At 35.3% G+C, this 20,236-nt stretch overlaps 1 protein-coding gene across 7 annotated transcripts in view; it reads left to right on the top strand.

Moving 5' to 3' along the window:
- Positions 1 to 20,236, top strand: part of EXOC6 (exocyst complex component 6) — a 205,708-nt gene that overhangs the window by 77,920 nt on the left and 107,552 nt on the right. For all 7 annotated transcript variants that reach the window (XM_036264683.1, XM_036264682.1, XM_036264687.1 and 4 more), the window contains 6 exons: positions 2,844 to 2,996; positions 5,870 to 5,938; positions 6,027 to 6,110; positions 11,692 to 11,738; positions 11,856 to 11,976; positions 13,562 to 13,633. In XM_036264683.1, the coding sequence (XP_036120576.1) occupies positions 2,844 to 2,996; positions 5,870 to 5,938; positions 6,027 to 6,110; positions 11,692 to 11,738; positions 11,856 to 11,976; positions 13,562 to 13,633 (546 nt within the window). The remainder of the gene's footprint in view (positions 1 to 2,843; positions 2,997 to 5,869; positions 5,939 to 6,026; positions 6,111 to 11,691; positions 11,739 to 11,855; positions 11,977 to 13,561; positions 13,634 to 20,236) is intronic.

The raw sequence follows: 20,236 nt of genomic DNA, 5'->3' as shown, positions 1-20,236 counted from the left end.
GATACCCATGGCGTATTTCACAGAACTAGAACAAATATTTCAAAAATGTATATGGAAGCACAAAAAACCCTGCATAGCAACAACAATTTTGAGAAAGAAGAACAAAGTTGGAGGTACCACACTATCAAATGATCAAACTATACTACGAGGCCATAGTAATCAAAACAGCATGGTATTAGCATACAAAGAGACTTATATATTAATGGAACAATAGAGAGAGCCTAGAAATAAACCCAAACCTTTATAGTCAATATTTGACAATGCAGGCAGTAACATACAATGGGAGTAAAGACAGTCTATTCAATAAATGGTGTTGGGAAAATTGAACAGGTATGTACAAAAAATGAAACTAGACCACCTTCCTAAACCATGCACAAGAATAAACTGAAAATGGATTAAAGATTCAATTGTAAGTCTTGAAACTATAAAAATCATAGAAAAAAACATAGGCAATAAAATCTTATACATTTCTCATAGCGGTATTTTTTTCTGACATGTCTCTTTGGGCAATGGGATTACATCAAACTATAATGTTTTTGCACAGCAAAGGAAATCAACAAAGTGAAGACAACCCACTGAGTGGGAGAACATATTCTTCAAAGGTACATCTGATAAGGGGTTCATATCCGAAATTTATAAAGAACTTATGAAACAACACCAAAAAACCCCCAAACAATCCAATTTTAAAAATAGGCAAAGGATCTGAATAGACCCTTCTCCAGAGAAGACATATAGATGACCAACAGACATATGAAAAGATGCTCAATGTCACTAGTCAACAAAGAAATGAAAATTAAAACCATGGTGAGTTATCACCTCACACCTGTCAGAATGGCTATCATCAATAAATCAACAAACAACAAGTGTTGGTGAAGATGTGGAGAAAAGGGAACCCTCATGCATTGTTGATGTGACTACAGACTGGTGCAGCCACTGTGGAAAACAGTATGGAGTTACCTGAAAAAATGAAAAATTGAACTGCTTTGTGACCCAGTGATTTCACTTCTTGGAATATATCTGAAGAAACCTGAAACACTAACTTGAAAGAATATATGCACCCCTATGTTTATTGTGGCATTATTTGCAATAGCTAAGATTAGGGAGCAGCCGAAGTGCTCACCAGTAGATGAGTGGATAGAAAAACTGGTACATTTCTACAATGGAATACTACTAGGCTATAAAAACAAGGAGGTCTTTCCTTTTGCTACAGCATGAATGGACCTGCAAAGTATTATGCTAAGTGACATAGGTCAATCAGAAAATGACAAATACCATATGATTTCACTTTGATGTGGAATCTAATGAACAAAATGAACTGACAAACCAAATAGAAACAGAGTCATAGATACAGAAAACTGACTGACAGGTGTTGGGAGGGGAACTTGTAGGGTAGGTGAAAAAGGTGAAGGGAGTAAGCAAAAAAAGTCTTCTAGACATAGAAAAGAGTATGGTGATTACAAGAGGGGAAGGGAGGTGGGGGAGGTAGAAGAGGATAAAAGGGGGATAAATGGTGACGGAAAGACTTGGTTTTGGGTGGTGAACACAGTACAGTATGCAGATGATGTATTCTAGAATTGTACACTTGAAATCTATATAATTTTATTAACCAATGTCACCCCAGTAAATTCAATAAAAATTTTTAAAAATGTAAAAAGAATGTGGAGAAGTTGAAACTGTTGGTAGGAATACAAAATGGTGTAGCCTGTATGGAAAGGAGTATGGATATTCCTCAAAAAGCTAAAGTAGAACTATTGTATGATCCAGTAATTCCCTTCTGGATGTTTATCCAAAAGAACTGAAATCAGAATTTCAAAGCATATTAGTGCTTTTGTGTTCATTACAGTATTATTCACAACACCCAACATGTGGAAACAACCTAAATGTCAATTGACAGATGGTTTAAGAAATTTTGGAATGTACATGCAAGGAAATACTATATCGAGCCTATAAAAAGGAAAATAATCTAAAATAGTCAAATTCAAAGAATCAGAGAGTGGGATGGTGGTTGCCAGGCGCTGGAAGGAGGGAGGACAGGGGTGTTACTAAACAGGTATAATGTTTCAGTTAAGCAAGATGAATAAGCTCTAGAGGACTGCTGTACAACATTGTACTTATAGTTACAATAATGTATTATATTATTAATATATTAATTTAATATTAATATTAATATATAGGAATAATGTAATAATGTATGTACACTTAAAATTTGGTAAACAGGGTAGATCTCGTCTTAAATGTGCTTTACTACAGTAAAATACAATTTTTTAAAAAAGGAAGAGGAAGGAGCCCTGGCCGGTTTGGCTCAGCGGTTAGAGCGTTGGCCTGCGGTCCGGAGAGACCCGGGTTCGGTTCCCGCTAAGGGCGCGTACTTCGGTTGCAGTTTGTCCCCGGCCCTGGTTGGTCGTGCGGGTGGCAGCCACTCGATGTGTCCCTTCACGTCGATGTTTCTCACTCTCTCTCCCTTCCTTTCTCTCCCTCCCACTCTATCTGTACAAAAAATGGAAAAATATCCTCGGGTGGAGGATAAAAAAAAAAAAAAAAAAAGGAAGAGGTAGGAAATAAAGTAAGAATAGAAACCAATAATAGAAAACAAAATACTATAGGGAGGATCAACAGAGTGAAAAGTTGGGTCTTAGTCTTTTTAAATAAAATTATAAGCCCCTGCAAAACTGTTCAAAAAAGATGAGAAAGGGGGTATGGGTTATAAATAAAAAATGGGATATTACTCCAGATCCTTTACCTACAGACATTAAAAATATAAGGAAATATGAATGAATTCTTGAACCGGTTTTGACCATAATTCATTTTGAAATAATCTGAGTTTTTTTTTTTTTCCATAATAGGCACAACAGCAGAAAACCTTCAGTGTTGCTCTGCAGAAGCAAAATAATGTAAAATTTGGGAAGAATATGTATATAAATGATAGAATTCCAGAAGAAAGGAATGAAATTGTATTAAAACAGACATTTGAGGAAGAGGATGCAAGTGAAGAGGAGGTGACGGGAGTTAATTTATCTCTCTCTGTCTTCCTTTCTTCCCTTGCTTCTTTTCTTTGTTTAAAATTTTTTCTTTTAAGTGGTAATGTATGACTATGTGATTCTTGTTCTTACCATGTGCAAATTGAATTTATGTAGATTAGTTTGTAATGAGATATTAGGGCAATGGAATAATCTGAAATATTAGACTGTATAATTGACTGGTAAACTAGAAATATTGTAGTTTATACTTGTAAATCATAGATATTTCAACTTAGTTTTTTTTACCATAATTAGCAGCAAAAGTGTAAATCTAATGATTTTTTTTTTGAAGTGATCACTTATATTTTAATTATGTGTGGTAAACATTTAATTTCATGATGGCTTTACCTTGAATTTAGGCTAATTCTGGATAGCCTACCCTTTTAAAAAATTGGTGCTGAGATACTACAAAATAATTCTAACATGAATAAAGGTTTTTATTTCTTAAAAAAGTTTTAATAAGTTTAGAAACCTTAACATCACACCCCTTACTGGGGATTGAGCCTGCAACCTGGGCATGCGCCCTGACCATTGGCAACCTTTTGGTGCACAGGACAACATCCAACCAAATGAGCCACACTGGACAGGGTGAAATTATTTAAAAATATTTACTTTCTTTCATCCTCTATATCCAAATTCATTTGTAGTCCTATTGCTTGTTTGATTCTCTTCATCAAGTCTTCCGTTGAGCCTACATTTTATCTTTACTTTTGAATTTTTTTTAGTTTATTGAAGACCATAAGGATCCTAGTTATTCCCAATTGTTTATAAGTTTTGCCTTGTCAATGAGATTTTAAATTCTTTTTAAGGACTTAGTTGGGGCATAGTAAGAACTTTTAATTGGTTTATAAAGAGAACTTTATGAATATGTGCCCATGGCCTTCTCTACAGTTGGGAGAACAGGATAGTATATACATGTCTACTATATGCTTGAGGATGAATGAGACTTCAGATGCTCCTTGACTTATGATAGAGTTACATCCTGACAAACCTGTTGTAAGTTCAAATTATCCTAAGTTGAGCCCAGCCAGTGTGGCTCAGTGGTTGAATATTGACCCGTGCACTAAGAGGTCGCCAGTTCAATTCCTGGCCAGGACACGTGCCCAGGTTGTGGGCCTAATCCCCAGTAGGGGGCATGCATTAGGCAGCCAATTGATGTTCTCTCTCATCAGTGTTTCTCTCCCTCTCCGTTCCTCTATCTCTAAAATCAATAAGGAAAAAAATTATCCTAAGTTGAAAATGCATTTAATATACCTTAACTACCAAACATCATAGCTTAGTCTACCCTACATTAGTGCTTAGAATACTTAGCCTACAGTTGGGCAAAATCATCTAACACAAACTCTATTTTATAATAAAATGTTGAATATCTCATGTAATGTAATGTAATGTATTATGTGTATTGCTTTTGCATCATGGAAAGTCGAACCAATACATGTCAGATGGTTCTGTATATGAATTTATGTCTGTGTGTATGTATGTATATACTATATGTATATATATGTCTAATATATAGCAGATATATATGCATATACAGCAGATGTCTGATATTGTAATGAATACAAATAAATAGCATTAGGCAATTTAATGTCTTTCTAATATAGAAATAGTGTGTCTGAATAGTCCCTTGAAATTAAATAAATGTTTTTGAAATCTACCTTTTGTTTTCTCTTAATCAGTATTTAGAGAATCTCTATATGTATTCCTTTTCTCCTTGATATTCAGAATGGTGAAAATGGACCATCTAGGGTTCTAGTCTGTTTTGTATATCTTTAACTGCTGGGAGTATTACTGTCATGCCCTACTGCCAAATCCATACTCTAAGAAAAACTTGTTTTCCTGTTTTTACATATATATATATATCACTATATTTTGTTTCCATCATTTTCCCTAATAAGTAACATTGTAATAATAATAATTTAAGTCCACTCTCAGGACTCATAAGCATAGAAATATGTTCCTTTTAAAAGAGTTTATTTCTCAAGTTTGAGAAACTTTATACTACTCTATTTCACCAATTCTGAGGTGCAATTTTTACAATATTACAACTTCTCAGAGTTGGGATATGTCTTAAATTAATGATATCATAGTTTCAAATGGTAGTTTTTCTTTCTTAGTGTTTTATAAAATAATAATGATTATGTCTTCAATGTGATGAAATAATGGTAAATCATAGAACTTAGCTGCATAAGAGTAGGAACTTTGTCTGTAGTTACACCATAAATCCATGTACCATCTTTACCAAAAGCAATACTGATGTATCTACATATCTATAATAGTCTTCTGATAATCTACCAAGCATGTTGAAGACATATAATCTCTCCCCTTTATTACCTTATAATCTAAAACAGCCAGTGATGATAAATATATAAAGAATGAACTACTGAACAAATGCCAAAACAATATATAAAATGCATTACATTTATATTTTATGTTTTTTTTTGTTGTTTTTTTTTTATCCTCACCCGAGGACATTTTTCCATTTTTTGTATAGATAGAGTGGGAGGGAGAGAGAGGAAGAGAGAGAGAGAGAGAGAGAGAGAGAGAGAAACATTGATGTGAAAGGGACACATCGAGTGGCTGCCACCCGCACGACCAACCAGGGCCGGGGACAAACTGCAACCGAGGTACGTGCCCTTAAAGGGAATCGAACCCGGGTCTCTCTGGACCGCAGGCCAACGCTCTAACCGCTGAGCCAAACTGGCCAGGGCTATATTTTATGTTTTTTTATAGGTGATAAATGTTATAACATGAAGTTCATGAATCTCCTTGTCTAGCTTTAACTTTATATTATCCAACAGTGGACTAGTAGTTTGACCTCTAATTTTTTTAAAAATGGTGTTATTTTTCAGGTTTTAACTGTTCAGGACCTTGTTGATTTTTCTCCAGTTTACCGATGTTTGCATATTTATTCTGTTTTGGTAAGTATCTATGTGAGTGTGTGTGTGTGTGTGTGTGTGTGTGTGTGTGTGAGTGTGTGTTTTCATTACTCTGCTGATTCTATTTTAGGGTGATGAGGAAACATTTGAAAATTATTACCGAAAACAAAGAAAAAAACAAGCAAGACTGGTATTGCAACCCCAGTCAAATATGGTAAGTATGTGAAAATTTTGAATTGCTTATGCTGCCACTTTTTACCCCCTTACCTGTTTTAATTTTATTCAGAGCTTGCATCACTATTCATTCAACTATAAATATTTATTGAATACCTACTATTTCCAAAAGTTGGTTTAGGATGTGATGGTACAGCAGTGAACAAAACGGATAAGTCACTTCTCTCATGAGCTTACATTCTATTGGGGAAGATAGACAGTAAACAAATAAAATAGTGAATAAATAAAAAGATAAACAAATAAATGTATGAAGTGTTGGGAGTGATAATCAGTTTCTGACAATATGGTGGCCTCTGTACTTTGATTACTTTTTAAAAAAATATTTTTAGAAATTGATGTTTAGCCCTGGCCAGTTTGGCTCAGCGGTTGAGCATCGGCCTGCGGACCATAGAGTCCCAGGTTCAATTCCCGCTAGGGGCATGTACCACAAAAAATAAAAAATAAAATAAAGAAAAACTAGTGAGCCCTGGCCGGTTTGGCTCAGCGGTTAGAGCGTTGACCTGCAGTCCAGAGAGACCCAGGTTCGGTTCCTGCTAGGGGCGCATACCTCGGTTGCAGTTTGTCCCCGGCCGTGGTTGGTCGTGCAGGTGGCAGCCACTCCTTGATGTGTCCCTTTCATGTTGATGTTTCTCTCTCTCTCTCTCTTCCTCTCTCTCCCTCCCGCTCTATCTGAACAAAAAATGGAAAAATGTCCTCGGGTGAGGATAAAAAAAAAAAAGAAATTGATGTTTAGAGGAAGAGAGAGAAACATCAATTTGTTGTTCCACTTATTTATGCATTCATTGGTTGATTCTTGTATGTGCCCTGACTTGAGATCAAACCCTCAACCTTGGCTTATAGAGATGACACTCTAACCAATTGAGCTACCCGGCCAGGGTTGGACAAAACATTTTTATAAAATTATAAATACTTTCTAAATGTTCTAAGGATTTGGTAAGAAAGTATAGTCAGGACAAAAATTTAGTGGATATGGAACTGTTCTATACGTTGGTTTTGATGATTGTTACATAACCAGATGTGTTTGTGAAAACTCATAGTGAATGAGCCCTGGCCAGTTTTGCGCAGTGGTTAGAGCATCGGCCCACACACAGAAGGGTCATAGGTTCAATTTCTGGTCAAGGGCATGGTATCTGGATTGCAGTTTTGATCTCAGCCCCAGTGAGGACATGTGTGAGGCAACTGATCCATGTCTCTCTCTCATATTGATCTCTCTCTCTCTCTCTCTCCCCCTCCCAACCTCCCTTCCACTCTATCTAAAAATCAATGGAAAAATATCCTCAGGTGAGGATTAACAAAAAAAAAATTAATAAAAAAAACAAAAAACACTCAGCCCTGGCCGGTTTGGCTCAGTGGTTGGAGCGTTGGCCTGCGGACCAGAGAGTCCTGGGTTCAGTTCCCGCTAGGGGCACGTACAAAAAAACAAAACACTCAGTGCATGAAAATGAGTGAGTTTTATTGTATGTAATTTTTTGTTGTTAACCCTCACTGGAAGATATTTTTCACTGATATTTAGATAGAGTGGAAGGGAAGGAGGGAGGGAGGGAGAAACAGAGAGAGAGAGAAACTTCAATGTGAGAGAGACACATCAATCGGGTGCCTCCCACATGACCCTGCCCAGAGCTGGGGATTGAATGTGCATCCCAGGTATGTGCTCTTGACCAGGAATCAAACCCTCGACCCTTCAGTCCTTGGGCTGACTCTCTAAATGCTGAGCCATACTGGCCAGGGCTATTGTATGTAATTTATACCTCAATAGATCTGACTATAAAACAAACAAAAAAGGTAAATCTAAATAAAGGCAGAAATTGAGATACGTTTAATGAAGCACTCAATGTAGTTTTTATCATAGGGGCATCTACTGAACTGGTAAAGCATGAGTTTTTAGGACATGGAGATACAAAGGGACAATCCATAGCCACTCAAAGTAGGTGATAAGAGACTATCTTCCTTGTAAAGAAAGCTGAGACTCCAAAGAATCATAGCCTCATTATTAGGATGACCTAGAGATGAAAACCATCTAACAAAACCACTTGTTCCTTCTGCCAAATACTCTAAGGAAAGCCTATCTCAAATTTTGATACCAAGTGAACAAAGGAAAACAAAAACTGAGAATTTATAACAAACAGTTCCTCGCTTGTGTTTGCAACCCAAATTTATTCTAGCTGGATAGTTAAAAAAAATCTCAAGTTGAAAATTTAGATTGAAGTGGTTTCATGTTTATATTGCCTCCAGATGCATAGTAGAAGCAAATGCAAATCTTTTTTGAACCTTCTTACCAAAGTTAAAGAATATCCATAGTTAAAGTTTTAAGGAAAATTAGCAGTTTACAACAAAAAATAATTACCAAACAAATGAGAATCATTAGAAACATTGACGATAGAAATAAATCCTAAAAGACTTTAAATATTTGAACAATTATTCATAGAATATAAAATAACACGATTAAAAATATTTAAGAAATAAAAGGCAATAAATAAATAAAATTAGGGAATAAGAAACTATGAAGAATGACCAGAAAAATGTGAAGAAAAATCAAGTAAAATACCTAGAAATTAAAGATATATTAACCAAAATAAAATTTTTTATGATGGGCTTAACAGTTAATGAATTCTCTTAGTTATTCTGAATAAATTATGTAGAAAGCATCACAGAGACAAAATGATAAAATAGAGTAGAGCAAGGGTATACAGAGAGAAGATCTAGTTGGAGTTTCAGAAAGAGAAGATAGAACAAATGGGACAGAAGAGTATTTGAGGATATAATGGCTGAGAATTTACCAGGACAGTTGAGATATAGAAACCTACAAAGTCAAGCGGAAGGAATCCCAAGTAGGTTAAATACAAAGGGATGTACTCTTAAAGGCCTTACAATGAAACTTCAGAACACTAAAAACAGAAAATAGAAAACCTGGAAAATATTATCAGCTAATTTGATTAATTGACATTAATGGAATACTTTACCTAAAACAGCAGACTATGCATGCTTTTCAATTAGACTTGGAAGGTTCACTGAGATAGATCATATTCTGGGCTATGAAATACATCTCAACAAATATAAAAGACAAAATCATACAAAGTATGTCTTCTGACCATAAGATAATTAAATTATCTTTATGCAAGAAAAGAATATTGGCCCTGGCCGGTTTGGCTCAGCAGATAGAGCATCGGCCTGCGGTCTGGAGAGACCCGGGTTCGGTTCCCGCTAAGGGCATGTACCTCGGTTGCAGTTTGTCCCCGGCCCTGGTTGGTTGTGTGGGTGGCGACCACTCGATGTGTCCCTTTCACATCGATGTTTCTCTCTCTCTCTGTTCCTCTCTATCCCTCCCACTCTACCTGAACAAAAAATGGAAAAATGTCCTCGGGTGAGGATGATTAAAAAAATAAATAAAGAAAAGAATATTGACTCTTACCTCATTCACCAATTCAAGAAATGGATCATGGACCTAAATGTAAGAGCTAAAATTTTAAAACTATTAGAAAAAACAAAGCTTAACATCTTTGTGACCTTGGATTAGGCAGTCAATATTTTCTTAGGTGAGATATATAAAACATGAACCATAAAAGAAAGAAATGATAAATGGAACATCAAAATGAAAAACTTCTACTCCTCAAAAGGCATTGTCAAGAAATGTAAAGACAGGACACAAGGAGGATATACTTTAAAAACTCATGTCTAACAAAGGGGTTGTATCCAGAATATATAAAAAAGTTGTATAACTAAATAATTAAAGACAAACTAATGGACAAAAGATCCAAATAGACATTTTACAAAGATAAACATGACAAATATGTACATGAAAAATTTTCAATATCATTTTTTATTAGGGAAATGCAAATTAAAACCCCAGTGAGATACCACTATATACTTACTAGAATGGCTAAAATGAAAAAAATTAATAATAGCAAGTGTTGATAAGGATGTGGAACAACTGGAACTCTCATACACTTCTCATATCTTCCATTTGACTAGAAGGAATGAATATCAAAGAAAGTGTAAATAAGTGGGTAAATCTATGTTGACTGTAGGAAATAGTAAAATATTATGGACTTTAAAAGAAGATAGAATTAAATATACAACAATAGCATAAACATTAGAATGAGATAGAAGTTAACAAAATGAAACTGTTCTACAGTTTCTGAATTGTCCAAAAGAGTAAAACTATTGATTAATTTTAGAGTTTGATAACTTATGTATGCACAATGTAATTTCTGGAACAGCCACTAAAAAAGTAGAGATGGAGTGTATACTTTCATATAATACATAAAAGCTAGGATGATATAATATTTATGTTTTAGAGTTAAGAAATGGTAAGTGCTAGATAATATTGACTCAAAATATTTAAAGCAAAATTGCTACATCTAAAAGGGTAAATAGAAAAATCCATAGGCATAGTAGATTTTTAAACATCTCAATATCTTATAAGCCAAATAAAATATCAATAAGAATTCAGAACATACTTAATAGACTTGATCTGATGGACTATATAGAATCCTGTTTCAACAACTGTAGAATCATTTTTCTCAAGCACAAATGAAACATAAAATGTAGCTAACAAGCATATATCAAATATGAAACATCTGGCATATAGACTACATTCTCTGGTCATAGTATTCTTTTTAAAAATGTTTTTTCTTTATTGTTTGGAGAGAGAGGAAGGGAAAGGGTGAGAGAGATGGAAACATTAATGAGAGAGAACATCGATTGGCTGCCTTCTGCACACACACACACCCCCCCCCACACACACATACACACACACTGGGGATTGGACCCACAACCTGGGCATGTGCCCTGACCGGGAATCGAACCAGCGACTTGTTGGTGCATGGGTCAATGCTCAACCACTGAGCCACACAAGCCAGGCTCTGGTCATAGTATTTTTAAGCTAAAAAAGTAATAGTAGTTCTTCCCCAATCCCATAAAAAGTCCAGATGTTTGAAATTTTCTATCACATTTATGAAATATGCAAAATACGACATTTGAACTTAATTGAAATAATGAAATATTTCATGTGATAAGCTTTTATAAATGAAATTTAAATGATCAAATCTTTTCTTACATACTTTTTGTTAAAATTATAAATAATATGCAATTGTAGACCATTTGTAAAGAGTTTGACATTTATTGTGAATCAGATGAAAAGTCATTGGAAGGTTTTTAAGTGGAAGATAAATGATCTCATTACTATTTGAAAAGTATCGTTCTGGGAGCTATCTGGAGAATAGACTCTAAGGAGCAGGTCTGAAAGCTGGGGTGACTAGGTAGGAGCATAATGTAATATCCCAAACAAGAGATGATGGCTTGAATTAATTGCTGAGGTGGGGTGGTTTCTGAAGTCATATTTACTTTTTAACTTGTTTATTGTCTGTCTTATTTTGAATGCAAGTTCCATGAGGGTAAGGACTTTTTGTTATTTACCAGTGTATCCCCTGGTGCCTTAAAAATGTATGTAGCATATCGTAGGCTCTCAATAAATATTTGTTAATAAATATAGTGACTTAGGACTTACTTATATGTTCTGGTATGTATTGGTTTAAATTTATTTTTTTATTTTTCATTTAAAGCATGAAACAGTTGATGGCTATAGAAGATATTTCACTCAAATTGTAGGGTATGTAATATGGAAACGAATATTTTTTTATATTATGTTAAATGTCAGAACTAATAATTTTGTATTTGGGTTTTAATTTTTTTTAACACTTATTATATTTGTAATTACTGTTTTTAGATTCTTTGTGGTTGAAGATCACATTTTACATGTGACCCAAGGATTAGTAACCAGGGCATACACTGATGAACTTTGGAACATGGCTCTCTCAAAGATAATTGCTGTCCTTAGAGCTCATTCAGTAAGTCAGACAATTTGTTACTGAATTTTTAATTTAGTTACTTTAAGAACTTCTGAGATGGATAATGTCAGAAGAAAACTGTACTTCCATCATTCTGCATATTTTTGGTAATTGCTCAGATTTGGAAGTAGTAATGTCAGGCTTTAGTTTGTTAATTTTGGGCTGTGATTTTGCAACTGACTGGGGCTTCCTAAGACACATTTAGTCCAGCGTTATAGAAAATGAAGAATTAAGTTGGTCTCATTAGTCTCAACTGACCGCTTCATTAGATCACTGAAAAACACCATAAATAAAGGGTTTTTAATTATCATTCCAAATTCTTTGCTTCCAAATAAATTCCACCATTAAAACTCAGTAGAACTTGTTCTTCGATGTTCATAATTTGTTTGCAGTAATAAAATTACAGATTTCTTTAACATGTGCAATGTCAGAATTTGAACTTATTTGAATAATAAACCTTTATGTAATGAGAGATTTTTTTTTTTTTTTAAACTTTTATTTATTTTTATTTTGGTACGTGCCCCTAGCGGGAACCGAACCCAGGACTGTCTGGTCCACAGGCCAACGCTCCAACCGCTGAGCCAAACCAGCTAGGGCGAGAGAGATTTTTTTAATGAATGAAAGTAAAATGATCAAGTATTTTTGTAATATGCTTCTTGTGGAAATAATAAATATGTTAGTATTATAAATACTACTGAAATTAATGATTGCTCTGTGTAGACTTTTTCTTAAGACAATGTTAGTAGTTTACCTTCAGTAAAATCTTTTCATATGTAAAGTTTTATAATCTTATTTATAATTTTATGATTGAGAATAGAGACTGAAAATATTTTAAAGGATTATTAGCTTATGTGATATTTAGATTACATTTTTATTTATCAGTAATGTAGATTCTTGATACACTATTTGTCCAGTGAACTAATTTTCCTAACATATTAATAAGAATAATATGTTTTATCATGGTTTATATTCAGCTCAGCTCTGACTATGTAAAATTATAGTATACTTCTTATTAATTCCATGACATCAAATACAAAATTATAATATGTCGAATGCAACATATCACACTCAAAATTTCATGAAATACATACTGTTAAGGGGACAGTGCATTTTACTATTCTTTTGAAATTAATTCTTTTCTTTTGGTAAATTACTAAGAAAATACTTAAATTGTCATTTTTATGTTAGAGAAAAAGTAATACATTTGTCTCTTAGAAGAGAATAAATAATTGAAAACTAAAAATATGTGGTCGATGTATATAATCCATTTTTCCCATTTAAAAGAAATAGTAGAAATATTAGCATCATTGTTTTAACCAAAGTTTAGTGTGTGTTTACATTTCAGGAAATTTGTTTTATATAATACAGTTAGGTAGATAATTTTATTATCTTTCCCTAATAATTTTTACTAAATAGAGGAAGCCAGTTATGGCTCTAACTAATAACCAAGATTTAAAATTTATTTTAAGTCTGGCAGATTAAAGGAAAAAAATTTATGTTTATTTCTTAGTTTTTAATCTAATGACTCTGGTTTTTGTTTGTTTCTGCTTCTATACCTACCCTACCCATCCCTCCCAACCCCCAGTCTTATTGCACTGATCCTGATCTTGTACTGGAGCTGAAGAATCTCATTGTAATATTTGCAGATACTTTACAGGTGGGTGATGCTCTAACATTCAATTAATAGCTATTTTAAGTACTTAAAGATACACAAAATAATAGACCATGCTCATTTAATTGTGGGTTAGTGATAGTAAATTAGTAGTAACCAGGTTTATTTATATATTAGCATTCCCCTATGACCCAGGACTTTTCACACCACTTTCTTTCTTGTTATGAAGCTTTGACAGAGCTCATGGAATATTACCATCTTTTAAAATATTGGTCATTCAGTTAAAATAGAAAAAGTATTTTTGTAGTTAAAAAGAATGCATGGTTCACCCCTGGCCAGTGTGGCTCAGTTGGTTGGGCATTGTCCTGTGCACTGAGAGGATGATGCCTGGTCAGGGCACGTTCCCAGGTTGTAGGCTGGATCCCCATTTGGGGGTGTGCAGAAGGCAGCCAGTGGATGTTTCCCTCTCACATTGATTTTTCTGTCTCACATCAATGTTTCTCTCTCTCTCTCTCTCTCCCTCTCAAAATCAATTTAAAAATAAAAACCTAGCAACTTTATTTTTTAAAAAATTTATTTTTAATCCTACCCGAGGACATTTTTTTGTGTTTTTTTTTGTTGTTGTTGTTGTTGTTCAGATAGAGTGGGAGAGAGAGAGAGAAACATCGACATGAAAGGGACACATCGAGTGGTTGCCACCCGCACGACCCAACCAGGGCTGGGAACAAACTGCAACCAAGGTACATGCCCTTTGCTGGAACTGAACCTGGGTCTCTCTGGACCACAGGCTGACACTCTAACCGCTGAGCCAAACTGACCAGGGCGCAATTTTATTTCTAAAAGAAAAAAATACATGGTGCAGTGGAAAGAACTCTGAACTGGAAATTAGAAGATACAAGTTCTGCCTTAGAACAGTGATCATGGGCCCTAGAAGTCACACAGACCCTGAGTTTATATTCCACCTCTGCTGTTGACTAATTATATATCTACAAGTTTTTTTAACTATATATTCTCATTTGTGAAAACAGATTTGTTACTAGTTTTCAGAATTGTTTTGAGTTTTAAATGTGATAATAATTATGAAAACACATAGTTTGAAAGTTGTATTCACTCATTTCCTTCCTAATTTCAGATGTCCTATGACTGTGAGCAAATCACTTTACTTCTTTGAGTCTTTAAAAAAAAAAAAAAAAGATTAAAATGGATTATCTGAAAACTCAGTGTCTTTGTGATTTTTAGTATCAAAGTTTTTTTTTTTATCCTCACCCGAGGACATTTTTCCATCTTTTGTACAGACAGAGTGGGAGGGAGAGAGAGGAAGAGAGAGAGAGGGAAACATCAATGTGAAAGGGACACATCAAGTGGCTGCCACCTGCACGACCAACCAGGGCCGGGGACAAACTGCAACCAAGGTACATGCCCTTAGCGGGAACCGAACCCAGGTCTCTCCGGACCGCAGGTGGACGCTCTAACCGCTGAGCCAAACTGGCCAGGGCTAGTATCAAAGTTTTAAGTTTCTCCCTCCTCCTTTGTCAAAGATAATAAAGAATTGATTGCACGTTGTTTTTAGGCTTAAACTTATGGGATTTTTATGGTTGAAATAATGTTTTATGAAATATAGACTAGCATTTTCCAAAGTGTGATAATAGATGTTACTTAAATAAGACTTGTCTGGTCAAAAACATTTGGGAAATGCTAAGTGAAGTAAAATAGACTTCTCCATTAAAAACCTTTCTCAAAGTAAGTGTGTGCTGTGTATTTCCGAAAGGAAGGTGCTTATGCAGCATTTTCTCAATATATCTGACCCTTGAATTTTTCCCCCTTATAACATCTATTAGAGTTAGAGCTTTATAACATATGATTTGGGAAATGCTAATTTAAACTCTTTGTTTCATTAGAAAATTCTTTCCATTCTGGAATAATTGTCTACTTTATTCTTAAACCTAAGAAGATTCCATAAGCTCATTTAGTAAATTATTTTATTTGCTATACATGTTTTATTTTTATTTATTTTTTAATTCTCACCCGAGGATATTTTTCTGTTTATCATCAGATAGAGTAGGAGGGAGGAAGGGGAAGAGAGAGAGAGAGGAGAGGAACATTGATGTGAGAGAGAGACATTGGTCTCCTCCCAAACAGCCTGACCAGGGCCGAGGACAAATCGCAACCATGATATGTGCCCTTCACCGGAATCGAACCTGCGACTCATTGGTCTGTGGGCCGACGCTCTAACTGCTGAGCCAAATCAGCTAGGGCTATTTGCTATATATCTTTATTATTTGTATGGCTTATATTGTAAGACCAAAATAATGTGGGGGGTTTTGTTTTCATAAGTTCTGTGACAAGTGTATTTGTAATACTAATCTCTCTGGAATAAAGAAAAATACTTTTGGTAAGTTTTATTGGAGATTGCCTTAAGTTTTTAGGCCTGTATCTAAGTAAATTCAGGGAGTTTTCCAATTCTTAATGACTTAAAGCTTTGCTACTCAAAGTATGGTCTGGAAATCACTGGTCTGCAAACTGTTACTAGACTGCAAATTGTTATGGATCCATAATAAAAAGGAATTTTTGTCAGAATGTAATACAACCACATCACTAAGTACAAAGTTTAGCTCAATTTTCATTTTTTTGTAACAAGATTTTCTTGATGTAGGTGGCCGCAATGATTTATGTTTTTTATAGTTTTGAGAAATTACTGACCTATATCACTATATAAGTTTAAGAAATAGAGCATGATGATAGGATTTACATATATATAGTGAAATGATTACAACAGTAGGCCCAGCTAACATCATCTTTTCATATAGAAACAACAACAAAAAAAGGGAAATATTTTTTTTTTTGGCTATGAGAACTCCTAGGATTTACTCTTTTAACTTTTCTGTGTATCATACAGCACTGTTAGCTATAGTCATCATGTTTTACATTACATCTCTAGTACTTACTTATAACTGGAAGTTTGTACATTTTAACTAAACTTCCTTCAATTTCCCCTCCTCCTACCTTCCATTTTGGTAACCACAGGTCTGATTTCTTTTTCTATGAGACTTTTTTTTTTTTTTTAGATCCCACATATAAGTTAGATCTTATAGTATTTGTCTTTGTCTGTCTTATTTCACTTAGCATATGCCTTCAGGTCTATCCATCTTGTTGCGAATGGTAGGATTTCCTCATTATTATTATTATTATTATTATTTATAGAGTAGGAGGGAGAGAGAGAGAGAAACATCGATGTGAAAGGGACATGTCAAGTGGTTGCCACCCACATGACCAACCAGGGCCAGGGATAAACCGCAACCGAGGTATGTGCCGTTAGCTCTAACCGCTGAGCCAAACCGGCCAGGGCAGATTTCCTCATTATTTTATGGCTGAATAATATTCCATTGTGTATATGTATACTGCAACTTCACTATCCATTTATCCATCGATGGACATTTAGATTGTTCCATTTTTTGGCTATTGTAAATGATGCTGCTGTGAACATAGGGGTGCAGATATCTTTTCAAATTAGTATTTTTGTTTTCTGGAAGTGGAATTGCTGGATCATAAGGTAGTTCTGCTTTTAGGTTTTTTGAGGAACCTCCATGCTGTTTTCCATAGTGGCTGTACCAATTTGCAATCCCATCAACAGTGTACAAGGGTTCCCTTTTCTTGATGTCCACACTAGTATTTATTATATCTTGTGTTTTTGATAATGGTCATTCTAACAGACATGAGGTGATAACTCATTGTCATTTTAATTTGTGTTCCCTTGTTGATTTATATTCTGGTGCAAGTTCCTTACCTCTTTATAAACCATAACACACTGATCTCAGACTAGCACTTTGAGCGTAGCTAAATCTAGAGTATTTGATGTGGTTCCAAGGAACTATTCAGAGAATCAAAGAAGAGTAATTGATAACATTCATGTAATAGAGGCACTAAAAAGTAACAGTGGTGGGTGCATAAACCCTTATAAGTATACCTTTCTAATCGTATAGCTTTGAAATAAGATTGAGGAAATCAAACCAGTCCTTCTTCCTTATTCAGAAATCCTGCAGTATTTTCATTTAATTGAAAACGGACAGACTGAGCATTAGGTGGATCTTAGACTGCATTAATAAACAGTGGCTTTTCAAGTTATACCTATTAGTTGAAGAATTGGGAAGGGTCTTTTCATAAAAACTGATTAAAGAGTATTGCATATTATTTAGTTTAAAATTGGCACTTTGCCACCCTAAGGAAAAATTTTAATTTTAATTATTTATCCTTTAAAACAACGCTGACAGAACAATAAAGTAAAAATGTAACATCAGCATATGTATAGTTCTGTCCTCTGCCTATTAAGAAGATCAAAAGTGAACACTTACTAATTTATTCACTAACATTTTGAGCATCCACTAAATGCTAGCAACTAGCTGATGTATACCAATGATAGAGACATAAAAATTAGTAAGATGGTATGGACATAAAAATCCTTGGATTCAAGAATTTCACAGTTTAGTTGTAAAAAAAAATAAGGTGAGCTCTGGCCGGTTTGGCTCGGCGGTTAGAGCATCAGCCTGTGGTCCAGAGAGACCCGGGTTCGGTTCCCACTAAGGGCGCGTACCTCCGGTTGCAATTTGTCCCCGGCCCTGGTTGGTCGTGCGGGTGGCAGCCACTCGATGTGTCCCTTTCACTCTCTCTCTTCCTCTCTCTCCCTCCCACTCTATCTGAACAAAAAAATGGAAAAATGTCCTCGGATGAGGATAAAAGAAAAAAAAATAAGGTGACATACTGCTATAGCAATATATTAAAGAATTTTGAGGTCATAGAAGATGGAATAAATAACTTTGATTTTAGAAATTGGGAAAGGCTATATACAGAATGTTGAAATGTGAGCTGGATTTTGAAGGACGAGTTCAGCAAGTAGATATGAAGAAAGGGCATTAATAGCAGAGAAAATAGCATGTGTAAACTGTAGATCGAGGTATGATATAGTAAGCATGAGATGGGTTGAACAGCTTGATGGTGTTAGAAACTGTAGTATATGGGTATGAACAGAGAAAGGCAAATAGTGGTATTGAAACTGATAAGGTAGTTTGACCCAGATTGTGGCAGGTCTTGTGTGACTTTAGTAAGCCTTCTGTAGTTTTTAACCAGGGGAATGCCATGACCAGATTTGCACTGTTAAACAATCACTTTGAGAGTCTGGGCAATAGATTCAGTTGAAAGAGACATGGTTAGAAGTTCAGTTTAGGAAGCCCTTACAATGGTCTAGGCAAGAGATACTGAAGAACTGAAATCAAGCAGAGGCTCTGGGAATATATCTGGAAGAAAGAAAGGTGGTAAATGATGGAGAAGAATAATAGATTCAAAAGAGATTCATAAAGGAGGTAAAATAAAGAGAATTTGGTGACTGATTAGATGTTTCTGTGAGGGGACATTTAGATGATTTTCAAGTTTTTTTCCTGATAACTGGATTGATGATAGAACTATTAGCAGAGATAGGAAATAAGAAAAACACTTGGGCCCTGGCCACTTTGGCTCAGCAGTTAGAGCGTCGGCCTGCGGTCCAGAGAGACCCATGTTTGGTTCCCGCTAGGGGCATGTACCTCCGTTGAAGTTTGTCCCCAGCCCTGGTTGGGTCGTGTGGGTGGCAGACACTCGATGTGTCCCTTTCACATAGATGTTTCTCTCTCTCTCTTCCTCCCAGTCTATCTGAACAAAAAACAAAAAAGTGCCCTCGGATGAGGATAAAAAAAAAAGAAAAACACTTGGTTTAGTTGGAAATGGATGAAATAAGTCAATTTTAATGTGCTTTCTGGCAGACTGACTGGAGATGTCTAAATGGTGTTAGAATTAAATAATCAGAATTTGTAGAGGTATAGCTAGAGATACAGATTTAGAATAATAGAGAAAGTAGTGTTTGAAGTCAGTAGATTTAAGATTGCCCTAGAGTTAGAAGAAAAGAATGAAGGATGGAGATAGGAAACAAATGAAACTAATAGGATTATTTTTAGATAAGAGAACAAGGAGAGAGAGAGAGAATGGTATTATAGAATTCAAATCAGAAGAGTTTCAAGAAAGAAGGGTAAGTAGAGTGAGAGATCACTGAATTTTCTCTGTGGGAGATAATCTGTGTCACTGCTGAGAGCAGTTTCAATAAAGGAATAGGAATGGGAGTTAGACTGTTACAGGGTCGCTATGAAAGGAGTAACAGAGAGAGGCAGCTGGCAGGGCACAGAAGATTAAGGGAAGGCCTTTTCTTTTTGTTGTTGATCTTGGTTTAAAGATGGGAGGAAATTTGGTGTATTTATTTAACCAAGAGAGGGGAGATAGTGGAAGTTAAAGACATAGTAGAGTGAATAAGATAATCCATGGAGTGGTTCTAGTAGGATGGGATAGGATCAACAACTAAGATGAAGAGGTAAACCTTGACAACTCTGTGAGGTGAGTGAAAATGGTTGTCCTGCTATGGGTAAGATTTCAGTGAGCCTTGGAAAGAATAAAGTTTTGGCCCTGGCCGGTTTGGCTCAGTGGTTAGAGCATTGGCCTGCAGTCCGGAGACACCCAGGTTCAGTTCCCGCTAAGGGCACGTACCTAGGTTGCAGTTTGTCCCTGGCCCTGGTTGGGTCATGTGGGTGGCAGCCACTCGATGTGTTCCTTTCATGTCGATGTTTCTCTCTC

This window comes from Molossus molossus, unplaced genomic scaffold, assembly GCF_014108415.1.
Source record: "Molossus molossus isolate mMolMol1 unplaced genomic scaffold, mMolMol1.p scaffold_m16_p_17, whole genome shotgun sequence".
NCBI lineage: Eukaryota > Metazoa > Chordata > Mammalia > Chiroptera > Molossidae > Molossus > Molossus molossus.
Note: the sequence above shows the minus strand (reverse complement) of the source record. Positions and strands in the feature narration are given on the sequence as shown.